We start from the raw sequence: 14170 nt of genomic DNA on the forward strand, positions 1-14170 counted from the left end.
CTGAAGGAAACGGCTGGTGAAAGGATAATAGCTTCATTTGACAGGACACCAGCACCTCTGGGCTCCACAGCAGTAGATAACCCAGCTTCCTAGAAAGAAATGCATTCCCCCAAAGGGTAGGACAGGGCTCATTCAAATGCCTGTAGATCACAAAGCACTCCAATGCAGAAGAGCCATATGGACCATCAGGAACAAAAGCCAGAGCAACACACGAGCCAGTCCTATGCTACCCCTGGGCAAGAGGCCTGTTCAATGAACATCTGAAAGCAAAGACACAGACCCCTGATAGCAACAAGGAGTGTCTGGACTTAAACAGAAAAATCGAGGCATTGTTACAAAGAAATCAACAGGGCCTTTTTTCAAATTACCCATGTTGTAACATACCTATAGAATACCCTTCAACATAAGCCAATGGATCCATTTAAATTATTTCCCTTTAAATTCTGGGTGCTGGGATTTATAAATCTACTTACACATTGATTTTGAAAGAGGAAGTATTTGAAGAAGCTTCAGCTGAAGGAGGTTTTTTGTGCAGTTTCATACTACAACTTGGGATTTTTCTTCGGGGATTACACCATAAAGCACAGCTGTTGAGAATGTCTCTGGGGATTCCATGTGTGAAGTGTGTGCAGAGAATTTATTGCCAAAGTAAACACCACACACAAGGATTAGCCTCTCCATTTCAAGAGAAACACAAACACCCTGCATCCCAGTGGGGAGTGTGATTCCTGGGCACATGGGAGTGGCAATGGTTCCTGGTTCCATGGTGAGTTTGTGAGCACATGGGATACATACACACTAAAGAAAGAAATGATTTGGCCATGTCTCCATTGACTCCTGAATACTGGACTTTGCTTCCTCCCCTAATCTATATCTTCCAATCTGTCTCTCACCACCCTTCTCCTCCTATCATAGTGACTAAAAGCTTTGGTCCTTTCATCTCTACCCATTTTCAACTTATACTGACTGTATTACTTAGGAAAAAATCTGTTATTTGCCATTACCATTTCTGTATTCCCATTGTGGATAGACAGTCATCTATCTAATCCTCACTCCCTCACAACTGAAGAGCTTCCTGCTTTCTCCCTGTAATTCTGACAGGAATATACCTGTCTTCTAGGGTACACTTGCTAGGACACAGAAATCTAGAGCTGCCCCTAAGAGTCATCCTGAGGAACTAACACTTGCTTTTGTTAGGCTGGTATGCCCACAGTCTTTTTGAAGATGAAGAATTCAACTCCATGCATGGAGAATTCCTTGGCAACCATGAACAGTGGTGATAGTTCCATTCATGGCAACCATAGGCATCTCAAAGAATAGAATAGTCTTTCATTTACTTTAGCCTAATAGATGAAAATCTATCTAACCAAAAAGTAGCAACCAGCTTGTTATATTTCTACACCCTCTAAAAAGTTCGACTCATTTTTCTCTCTCAAGAGGATCTTCATAACACAATCATTCTCAATGTCCAGTAACAAACAGCAGAATTTGATCTGCTTTCAGTAAGCCTATGCACAAATATATTTGGGATTTTCTTTGTCTAAATACTTTCTAAAACACAAGGAAATAGAATTCTATTACCTTTGCCAAAGTTCCTTGTTGTGATGTGTTTGTCTTCACATCTTCAACTTCATTGGGAATTTGTATTCCAAAAGACCAACCTCCAAGCCTGCTAGGAATAAACATGATGTTAACCCAACCCACTCAAAAGGTGATTCAGAACCAACATAATAGTTCCAGCTATCTCGAGACTGCTAAGCATGTCTGACCCATAGCATGACTGCACAGATTGAGACAGCTGCTGATGAGAGTGACCCACCCTCATTCTAGCACTCAGAGGGAGTATTGCTGATGGAGAAGGAATGGAAATGGCTCACCATGTTAGAAACTGTATGTATTAGAACTTAGTAGGAAGCAAACACCGTGGACGGAATTTGTTGTGGTTCTTAGCACTTTGTTTTAGTTCATAGACATGCCCCCTCCCTTCAAATCCTCTGTTCAGGATGACTTGCCCCAGTGTGATCATACAACCACCTGGTTTGGCTGTCCTGCCCTGCACCTTTCCTTTACCACTCACAGCTTGCCTTGCTCAAGAAGGCATCATGGAACTACAGTTGGGTAAGATGCTCTTTCTCTTTTGAATTTTCCTAATACATTATACTTCCATCCATTACATAAATTACCATGCTGAGTTTTGTAATCATTAACTTCTTGGTTTGTCTTTCAGGCAGTTAATGATGTTTTCCTGGGTAAGAATTATGTAACTTTATCTCCATAGGCTGTGGGGTATCTTACACTTATTAAGCTTCCCAGTATAGTTGACATCAGAAATAAAGGTACACATTAATATTCACTTCTCAGTCTCTGGATAAAACAGACTGAAGAACTGTCTTGTACTATAGTGCCCTTATTGCAAAAATTAAGGAATATGGATGTGCTTCCACCTGGCTCAGCTGAATTCATTCATCCACTGAACAAGCATGGACTGAAAACGTCAGATATGCCAGGTACTATTCTAAGTTCTAGGCACACAATTTCTACCATATCACAGTTAGAAAAGAAAAGCAGAGGTTATGGGATATATTTAAGGACACTAGAAGAGAAGGAAGCAAAAGAGATGCAGGCAAACCAGAGGGCAAAGGAGATCAGTGATGAGGACAACGGTAACATTCTGGCCTGGAAAAGAAGGAGAAAAATCAGATACAATGTGGTATAGTATCCTAGCAACATGGACAGCCTATGGGATCTATGAATCAATGCAGGGTGTCTTGGGGACTTGGGAAATTTGACAAGATGGTTGTGGTGGTTTGGGAAAAAATGGCCCCAAAGTGACTGACACTATTAGGAGGTGTAGCCTTGTTGGAGGAAGTGTCACTGTGAGGGTAGGCGTTAAGGCCTCTTTTGCTCAAGCTTCCCTCAGTGTGACTGCTAGTCAATTTCCTGTTTCTTGCAAGATGAAGGACTCTCAGTTATTTCCCTAGCACCATGTCTGCCTGCAGGCTGTCATGCTCCCCAAGATAATGATGATGGACTGAACCTCTGAACTGTAAATCACCCCAATTAAATGTTTCTTTATAAAAGCTGCCCTAGTCATGGTGTCTCTTCCCAGCAATAGAAACCCTAACTAAGACAATGGTGAAAACTGCTGACATTAAAAGCAACGTGAAACACTCATACCTATTTACCACACATATAGGCACATGTTGGCTCCAAAAAAAATTCAACACAAAACTTTTCCAACATCACAAGGAATTGTAAGGCATAGTTTGTTGTCAGGTTCTATTACTAGATGCTACACAGTAGAGGAAATTTTAACAAGAGCCCATTATTTCATTATGCCATTAGCTCCTCAGCTGTGTTCCCCTGCAGCACCCAAACTGCCACTGGCTCCCTTACCCCTGCCAATGATGAGATCTCAACTGATATGAGTTCCCCCAGTACTTCAAAGGCTGAAAGTAAGCAATGAGGAATCTGATTAAGACCTGCAGAATGGCCTTGGAATTCATACGAACACTGAGGTGTGTATAAGACTTTTGAGCTGTAATGCACATTACCATTTGGAACAGTGGATTTTTCCAAATTGCAATAGGCTCTCAAAGTCCAAGGGCTCCACACACCTGTAGGTTCAACCAACTACAGGTGGAACATATTCAGAAAATACCTGTGGTTACATTCAACATATGCAAACATTTTATTCAGCATCAGTTGTAAATAGCATTTGTACTGTGTCAGGTACCATAAACCACCTAGCTATGAATGTGAGAATATGGTTGGAGTTCTATGGCAGTACAATACCACCATTTTGTATAAGGGGCTCAAGTTTCGGTGGATTTGGGTACCCTCTGGGTTCCAAGAACCAGCCCTTGTGCATGTGGAGAGACAACTGTAATTAAAAACAAAAGTAAGGACCCGGCAGCAGTCTTGTACGCACCTTGGTTTTAGAGATGGCACCAGCAAGTACTCTTCCACATCATAGCCCGAGAGGTTGAGCAGTGTGTGTCCCAGGCAGTTGGTCAGATAGGGAGCCCCAGCACTTTTGTTTGGACACTTCTGTAATTGTTTTCAAAGACATGGAACAGAAACTTTTTGAGAAACCACAATCAACTTACTGACATTATTTTAAACTTAATGTGACTTTCCTTAGCTTTCAATTTTAATAAATTATCTCCAGCCCTTTTATATATTCTGATTCCTGAAATCTCTATAAGAGCCTCCTGTAATCGAGGGTTGCCAGAATTCTACCGTGACCTGTGCTGTCAATTATATATGAGAACTTCAAATCCTTTTTGTGCTTGCAATTTTGGGCAGATCTGTAAGAACTAGAAAGGGAAGCTGTTTTCATTGCTATGATCTTTTATTTGAAGAAACTGCAAGAGTCAGAGGCAACTGGTAGGAGAAAAACAAGCAGGAGAATTCAAAGGCCTGTGTTTCTTTCATATGTGTTAGAGGCCAAACTCAACCAGCCTGCTGGGGGTTTGCTCAAGTCTACATGATGAATTGGCTGTCAAATGAGGAAGGAAGGTGTGGTCAGCCCAATGATCACCATGTGACTGCCATCCTTCCACCAAGTTCAGACCAAATGTGCTCTATTTCCATTTCTGTGAGATCAGGTTTTGAGAATAAAACATGTGAAAGTAGGAAAACTGTCTCTGAACTTTTTACTCCAGCTTTGGGAACATGTTTTAAACTGGAATTAAAACACCCTGACCTAACATATGGGTTTATTGCTCCTTTCCTTGCACACACAAGGACTATAGCAAGTCAAGAGGGTCAAACAAACTTAACATAGGATCTTCAGAAAGGCATGGGTAGATACCAAGAACATTAGTTGCTAGAAGTTACAGCTTAATCAATGTTTTAAAAAAATCAAAGAAACAGAGCAAAACCCTTGCTGTTACAGGTTGGGACAGGGGTAGGAGACATTAGAGAGCTCTTGATCACAGCCCCAAACCTTCAGTTAAAGAGAAGGGATAAGTTAATGGGTCCACTGCACATGCTCACTCTAGATCAAACCATGCATTGTATACTAGAAAACTGCCAAGTGCATGCTATCCCTTCTTAACACATATATTTGAAGAAAGTGTACTATGGAACAACTCAGCAAAGGTACTTAATATGTTCATTACTTTAGCAACATGTGTAATGATCATGCTGACCTCAACAAATGCACAAGATGTCCACTTAGCATTTAAAATACATGGAAAAATAATTCAAACACCTTACTCAGAGATCCAGATCCAAATGAGAACCTTTAAAGTGGTTTCAGACCACACCACTGATTTCACATTCTGCCCCAGGACTCATGAGGATAAAGTTATTTATTTCATCTCCCCAGCATATAGGAATTTGTGGCATCATCCTGAGGAATGTAGCATTCCTCAGGAGTTTTAAGCAAGGCCACATCCATCCCTGATGATGGAGTACTGTCCTTACTGCAACTGTTATTCACCAGTGCTCAAAGTGAAAACTCCCTGTTCACTCTTCAAGACTTACAAGATTCCCATCACCCTTGGAGATTTCATAGTGATGTCACTTCTAGATGACAACTGCAACTATCCCTGGGTTTCTGGACTTGGAAAGAGCCATGATAAAGAATATGCATATGAGGAAATGGACATGGACCCTGGACTCTTGAATGGCAGAACTTATGGGTGATAAATATTTTACATTATGTCAAAAACAGTTAACTGAGATCAGCATGATCAACAGAAGTCAGAGAACTAATTTTGGATATACGCATGATTTCCCATATCTCCCTAGAGGTAATCCCAAGGAGCAATTCCTTGGGACATCTATGATTCATGCCTTAATTCTCCCCTGAAGTCTTTGGATCTCTAATGTATGGGCTGATATTTCTCAAAGTATAGTCCAGAGAACACAGAAGTCTCTCTCTCTCTCTCTCTCTCTCTCTCTCTCTCTCTCTCTCTCTCTCTCTCTCTCTCTCTGTCTCTGTCTCTCTCTCTTACACACGCACACACACACACACACACACACACAAAGAAGGAGTAGAATTAGGAGCAATAGAAAGCAGCATCAGGAGGAGAAGGAGGGGGATGAATAATAAGGGGATTCTTTAGACAAAGCATTTAGTGCTTATTCAAGCCAAAGCCTTCTGTCACAATTTCTTAGAAAACCAATAGCAACGCTTGTTTAACCACCATCCCTCAAGCATGTTTGCCCATAGATAGTGTGCATTTGGCATCTTTCTTTTTGCATACGCATATTACTAAAATCCTATATTTCATATAAGTTGGGCTGAACTGGGGGCCATAATACCATATAGTTATTCATTCTCCCTATCCTCTTGACACCCTATTTAATCCAAATAGATTTTAGGCTTGTGGTAAGAAAAACCATTACTGTAAAAGAATGACTAAATCCAGACTCAAGAGCAAGAGCTTAGAGCACAACCTTAAAAGTTTCATGATAAATGGAAGAACTGAGACAAAGAAAAGCAAAAAAGACCTTTGACCAGTGCAAAGAAGCAAGGCATGCAGGTGAGTTCCCTGACCACAATGGAAACATAGAGATGTGCACTAACCTTAAGGCCTGTCATCACAGTCCCTAGTATGCAGCTGCATTGTCTTTCTTTCTTTCCTGAATTTTGTCTATCAGAAGAAAGCAGATGAAACCCTCCAGACATCAATCAAGCTGCTGGGGAGAATGGACTCCACATGCCTTTAACTAAAAAGGTCCATGAATGTGTTCTCCTTGTAGTCATTTCCTTTATGGATGATCAGTGAGGATCTCTTCTTTTTTTCTCTCCAGCATCCTGGCATTGCAGGCAGGACCACCATGCCCATTCTATGCAATGCTAAGATCAAACCTAAGGCTTTGTGTGTGATTGACAAGCACTCTACCAGCCGAAATACACCCTTAGCAATATGAATGGTGAATTAAGATTGCCAGAGCTGATGGATGGTTGTAGATTCTAGATTTATGCCTTTCATTAATTGCCTTCTGATATTTCCTCTGAGATGAACTGCAACCAATTTTCCAAATAAATTTCAATTTGCTCTCCTTCACAGACAAGGTAGCTATGGCCTTTACCTCAAAAGCAGGTACATCAATTGTATTAGAAATCCTAAGATGTATCTTAGGATGTAATATCTAGTTCTCAGTACTTAAATAAAATTATGAAGAAAGCCTTGAGGTCACCCTGACAGGAGAGGAGATTTCTCCCAAAGGGATAGTCTGGCTTCTTATCTCTAACTGAAGAGGATTCATCTGCTTATTGCATCCCAGTGGGAGTCATAATTATTAAGGGGCTTGAGCAGGGAATATGCAGGCAGCAGAGGTTGTAGAGAAAGGGAATCATGTTCACCCTCAGGGATGAAAAGTCTCCCATCAATAGCCTAGCAAGTAAATATAGACATTAAGAGACTTTAGCAAAAAAAAATGAGGATAAGGCAGGTGAAAGTAACTCATCTATTTTAATTTCAACTTTAAACTTCAAACAATGAAGGGTGCTTCAGAAACATACCAGGCAACCGCATGATTCCTGGAATTCTGGGCCAGAATAAGGGTCCCTATGCCAGCTTGAAGAATTTCTCCTGAAGAACAAAAGAAAATTGGAAAAGACCTTTTGATGAAAGCTTGTTCTGCCATAGTAGAACACAATTTACAAGACAGCCCCTCCTTGCTGTTAAGGCAGAACTCTGGCATTTGTTTTCACAGTGTGAGCCACTAATCTGATGACAATGTTTTGTGTTCATGCCAGGATTCCATGATGTGACATGGGGATTAGCTGGCTGCTCACACTGAGCATGTTACGGGGCTCTGTGACTTCCCAGAGCTGGGCTTGTTGGCAGACCCTAAGATTCTAAGATCATAACCAGATACTGAGAAGAAAATAGTAATTGCTTATTAATTGCATTAAATTGACCTGTTAATTTGTTTCTGTCATGTCATAGTAACTTAATCATTTACAGAAAAGCCACAATTGAATTTCCACATAAGAATCCCCCTGCTTCCGTCTCCCTGGGCATGCTCTGCCCCTAGAGTGGACCCATCCAGCCAGAAAGGACTACCCTGTGTCTGGCCACACCTCAGTCTTCAGTGCCCTCCAGTCCATGCCCTGTGCTTGAGGTGAATGAGGGCCCTGCTATGAGCCCCAACTCCCGACATTCCCCTGATTCTTTCTCCCTTGGCATTCTCTATGCCTAGAGAGGACCCGCCCCACCTGGAAAGATCACCCTTAGTCTGGCCACTCCTCAGTCTTCAGTTGCCTCCTACCCATGCCCTGTGCTTGAGGTGAGTGAGGGCCCTGCTCTGAGCCCCAACTCCCAACATTCCCCTGCTTCCTTCTTCCTGGGCATTCTCTGCTCATAGAGAGGACCTGCCCCACCAGAAAGGACCACCCTGAGTCTGGCCACACCTCAGTCTTCAGTCCCTTCCAGCCCCTACCCTATGCTTGAGTCTTCAGTCCCCTCCAGCGGCCTTCCTGAGCATGAGTGTTCAGTACCCTCTGGTCTCTGCCCTGTGTGTGAGAATGTCTCAGACCCACCTGCACACATCCTGAGACCCATCAGAGTATTGAACCTGCTTGAATGCACTGGAAGAGATCCTTAGACCCAAACCCAGTAGGAGAGTAAGAGACCCCACGAGCTCCCACTGAAAGAAGGAATGAGAAGACGGCAATATAAAAACACAGCCAACAACAGAAGAACCAATATGACACCACCAGAGTCAAGAAACTCTACAACAGCAAGATCTGAACATACCAACACAGATAAAACAGAAAATAATGACCTTACAAATAATCTCCTGAAAATGATAGAGGCCCTCAAAGAGGATATGAGAAAATCCCTTAAAGAAATGGAAGAAAACACAAACCAAAAACTGTGAGAAGTCAACAAATCTCTTAAAGAAACCAAGGAAATCCAAGAAAAAAATAATCAAACAGATGAAGGAAATGATTCAAACAGTTCAAGATCTGAAAACTGAAATGGAGACAATAAAAAAACACAAATGGAAGTAATGCACAAAATAGAAAAGTTGAATAAACTCTCAAGAACTACAGATGCAAGCATAACCAACAAAATACAAGAGATGGAAGACAGAATCTCATGCACTGAAGATAAACAAAAGGAAATAGATTCATCGACAAAAGGAAGTCTTAAATCCAACAAATACTTAACACAAAATATCCAGGAAATATGGGACACCGTGAAAAGAACAAACCTAAGAATAATGGGTATAGAAGAAGGCAAAGAAGCCCACCTCAGTGGTGCAAAAAACATATTAAACAAAATCACAGAAGAAAACTTGCCAACCTGAAGAAGGAGATGCCTGTGAAAGTACAAGAAGGTTACCGAACACCAAATAGAATGGACCAAAAAAAAAGTTCCCTCACTATATAATAATCAAAACACCATACATACAGAATAAAGAAAGAAAGTTGAAAGCAGCAAAGGAAAAAGACCAAGTGACATATAAAGGCAAACCTATCAGAATTACACCTGACTTCTCCATGGAAATTATGACAGCCAGAAGGTCCTGGACAGATGTTCTAAAAACACTAAGAGACCACAGATTCCAGCCCAGGCTACTATACCCAGCAAAACGCACAATCACTATAGATGGAGAAAATAAGACATTCCATGACAAAACCAGATTTATGCAATACGTATCCCCAAATCCAGTACTACAGAAAGTTCTAGAAGGAAAACTCCAACCCAAGGAAGGTAACTACACTCAAAATAACATAGGCAAAAGATAATCTTCCTTTAACAGAAGTCATAAATAGGGCAAAAACACACACACAAAGCCACCAACAAAAATGGATCCAAAGCAAACAAGAATAAACAATCAATGGTCATTAATATCCGTGAATATCAATGGTCTTAACTCAAATATAAAAAGACACAGGCTAACAGAATGGATATGAAGACAGAATCCATCCTTCTGCTGCATACAAGAAACATACCTGAATTTCAAAGACAGATATTACGTCAAGGTTAAGTGTTGGGAAAAGACTTTCCAACCAAATGGACATCAGAAGCAAGTGGGTGTAGCTATCCTAATGTCAAAAGAAGGTCATTTTATATTCATCATAGGAAAAAATCCATTAGGAAGAAGTCTCAATTTTGAACATGTATGCCCCAGATATAAAGGCAACCACATTCATAAAAGAAACATTACTAGAACTCAAATCACACATTAAACCCCACACACTTATAGTAGGAGAACTTAACAGAAGTTATGACCCAATTGGGTTTATGATGGAGAAGTCCTATGTATATGTCAATAAAGCACTGTTGGCCAATAGGAAAGCAAGATAAGTGGGACTAGGAGTCCAAGAGGACTCTGGGTAGGAGAAACACAGAAAGTCAAGATGTAATTGCCATAGGGATAAGAAGCCCAGAAAGTTCTCTTATAAGAGAAATACTTAGATTAACAATTATGGGATGAATACTTAAGTCAGAGCTAGCCAATAAGAAACAAGCAAGGCCAACAGCCTCATAATTAATATAGCCACCTGCGTGTCATTTGGGATTGATGAGGCTCTGAAACCAGGCTGGCGGGAAGGCTTCTCTTTACAGGTTTAATAGACATCTATAGAACATTCCACCCAAAGAAAAAAGAATATACCTTCTCAGCACCACATAGAACCTTCTCTAAAATTGACCACATACTTGGCAATAAAGCAAACCTCAACAGATTCAAAAAAATTGGAATAACCCTCTCTATCTTGTCAACTACTACGGCTTAAAATTGGAATTCAACGTCAACACAAATTGCAGAAGCCTCACAAAATCATGGAATTTGAACAATGCTCAATTGCATCAACCCTGGGTAAACGAAGAAATAAAGAAACAAATCATAGGCTTCCTAGAATTCAATGAAACTGAAGGCATAACATACCCAAACCTTTGAAAGTAGTTCTAAGAGGAAAATTCATACCACTAAGTGCCCACATGAAGAAACTGGAGAATTGCCACACTAGAGAATTAACAGAACACCTGAAAGCTCTAGAACAAAAAGAAGCAAACTCACTCAGGAGGAGTAGACTCAAGGAAATAATAAAATTGAGAGCTGAAATCAATAAAGTAGAAACAAATAAAACAATACAAAGAATCAATGAAACAAAGAGTTTGTTCTTTGAGAAAATCAGCAAGATAGACAAACCTTTATCCAACCTAACCAAAAGACAGAGAGAATATGATAATTAACAAAATCAGAAACAAAAAAAGAGGACATAATAGCAGACACTGGGGAAATCCAAAAAACTATCAGGTCATGCTTTGAAAGCCTGTACTCCACTAAATTGGAAAATTTAAAGGAAATGGATGATTTTCTGGATAGATAATCATGCACCAAAATTAAATCAAGAACAGATAAGCAATTTAAATAGGTCTATAACCCCTAAAGAAATAGAAGCAGCCATAAAAAGTCTACCAACCAAAAAAAATCCAGGGCCAGATGGCTTCAGTTAGAATTCTACCAAAAATTCAAGAAAGAGCTAATACCAATACTCTTCAAATTGTTCCATACAATAGAAGCAGAAGAATCACTGTCAAACTCTTCTTAAAGGTCTACAATTACCTTACTACCAAAACCACACAAAGATGCAACCAAGATAGGGAATTATAGATCAATCTCCCTCATGAACATTGATGTAAAAGTACCCAATAAAATACAAATTGGAAAGGAAGAAGTCAAATTTTCACTATTTGCAGATGATATGATAGTCTATGTAAGCAACCCAAAGAATTCTATCAGGGAACTCCTACAGCTGATAAACACCTTCAGCAAAGTGGCAGGATACAAAATTAAGTCAAAAAATCAGTAGCCCTACTATATATAGATAATAAGGGGGATGAGAAAGAAATCAGAGAAACATCACCCTTTACAATAGCCACAAACAACATAAAATATCTTGGGGTAACTCTAACCAAACAGGTAAACAGGCGAAAGACCTGTATCACAAGAACTTTGAGTCTTTAAAGATAGAAATTAAAGAAGATACAAGAAAATGGAAAGATCTCTCATGCTCTTGGATAGGTAGGATCAACATAGTAAAAAATGGCAATCTTACCAAAAGCAATCTACAGATAATGCAATCCCTAGGAAAATACCGGCACAATTTTTCAAAGACTTCGAAAGGACAATCCTCAACTTTATATGGAAAAACAAAAGACCCAGGATAGCCAAAACAACTCTGTACAATAAAGAAATTTCAGGAGGCATCACCATCCCTGACTTCATGCTCTATTATAGAACTCTATATAATCCTGAAAACAGCTTGGTATTGACACAAAAACAGACAGATAGACCAACGAAATCAAATCAAAGACCCTGATAACAACCCACATACCTTTGACAAAGAAGCTAAAACTATACAATGGAAAAAGAAAGCATATTCAACAAATAGTGTTGGAGTAACAGGATGATGGCATGTAAAAGACAACAGATAGATACATATTTATCACCATGCACAAAACTTAAGTCCATATGGATCAAAAACCTCAACATCAATCCAATCACACTGAACCTCTTAGGAGAGAAAGTGGGAAGTAACTTTGAACAAATTGTTACAGCAGACCACTTCTTGAACATAACACCAGTAGCACAGACACTGACATCGACAATTAACAAATGGGACCACCTGAAACTGAGAAGCTTATGCAAGGCAAAGGATATAGTCAACAAGACAAAACTACAACCCACAGAATGGGAAAAGATATTCACAAAGCCCACATATGACAGAGGGATGATCTCCAAAGTTTTCAATGAACTCAAGAAGCAAGTGTCTAGAACACCAAGCATCCAATTAAAAAGTGGGGTTCAGAACTAAATAGAGAATTCTCAATAGAAGAATCTAAAATGGCCAAGAGACACTTGAGAAAGTGCTCAACATCTTTAGCCATCAGGGAAATGCAAATCAAAACAACTCTCAGATACCATCTCACACCCGCCAAAAACACTAAATACAGTTTATGCTGGAGAAGATGTGGAGAAAGGGAAACATTCCTCCACTGCTGGTGGGAGTGCCAACTTGTGCAGCCACTTTGGAGATCGGTATGGAAATTCCTCAGGAAAATGGAAATCAATCTACTACAAGATCCAGCAATCCCACTCTTAAGCATATACCCAAAAGATGTGCGCTCATACAATAAAGGCATCTGCTCAACTATGTTCACAGCAGCATTATTTTGTAATAGCCAGAACCTGGAAGCAAACTAGATGCCCCTCAACTGAAGAGTGGATGGAAAAAAATGTGGTACATTCACACAATGGAGTACTACTCAGCAGAAAAAAAATGGAATCTCGAAATTTGGAGGCAAATAGATGGCACTAGAAGAAACCATCCTGAGTGAGGGAACCAGTCACAAAAAGACAAACATGGTATGTACTTACTCATATATGGATTTTAGACATGGAGCAGGGGATTGTCAGCCTAAAATTCCACAGCCAGAGAGTCTGGGAAGCAGGGAGGACCCTAAGAGAGATATGCATGATAACCTCGTGTAGGGTTATGGGACGAGATATCCTAATTGGATTGGGGGCGGGGAGGAAGGGGAGAACAGAATGAGATGGAAGGAGAGGTGGGAAAAGAGGAGGGAAGAGGAGGACATAGTGGGAGCAGGAAAGTTGAACCAGGATAAGAATAAAAGAGAGAAGGATGAGAGATACCATAATAGAGGGAGCCAGTATAAGTTGGATGAGAGATCTGGCACTAGTGAGATCTCCACAGATCTACAAGAATGACACCAACTGGCTTTAAGTTTACCTTAAGTGCACTCCCATGATAATGACATTGATTGACCTTACATACCATCCTAGAACCCTCATCCAGTGGCTAACAAAAGCAGAGGCAGACACCCACAGCTAAAAATTGAACTGAACTCCTGGAACCCAGTTGCAAAGATGAGTGATGAGCAAAGGAATCAAGATTAGGCTGGAGAAACCCACAGAGGCAGCTGATCTAAACAAGGGGGAATGCATGGACCTCAGACTGATGCCTGAGAGGCCAGCATGGGACTGATACAGACACCTCCCCCCAACCAGGGTGTCAGAGAAGAGTCCTTGGCAAGCTATGGGACCTTGGAGAGTAAATAAGTATTTATTCCTGGCATACAAATAGACTCTGGGAGCCCATTCCACATGGAGAGATGCTCTGTCAGCCTATACACATGGGGGAGGACCTAGGCCCTGCCAGGGATGA

General features: G+C 40.5%; 1 protein-coding gene across 1 annotated transcript in view; it reads right to left on the bottom strand.

Annotated features, from left to right (window-relative positions):
- Abca13 (ATP binding cassette subfamily A member 13) overlaps positions 1 to 14170 on the bottom strand; it is a 423762-nt gene that overhangs the window by 133657 nt on the left and 275935 nt on the right. Inside the window, exons 45-48 of the mRNA XM_040746666.1 lie at positions 10965 to 10971; positions 7484 to 7553; positions 3932 to 4050; positions 1582 to 1669 (exon numbers count right to left, since the gene is read on the bottom strand). Of these exons, the coding sequence (XP_040602600.1) occupies positions 1582 to 1669; positions 3932 to 4050; positions 7484 to 7553; positions 10965 to 10971 (284 nt within the window). The remainder of the gene's footprint in view (positions 1 to 1581; positions 1670 to 3931; positions 4051 to 7483; positions 7554 to 10964; positions 10972 to 14170) is intronic.

Source organism: Mesocricetus auratus, unplaced genomic scaffold, assembly GCF_017639785.1.
Source record: "Mesocricetus auratus isolate SY011 unplaced genomic scaffold, BCM_Maur_2.0 Super-Scaffold_100006, whole genome shotgun sequence".
NCBI lineage: Eukaryota > Metazoa > Chordata > Mammalia > Rodentia > Cricetidae > Mesocricetus > Mesocricetus auratus.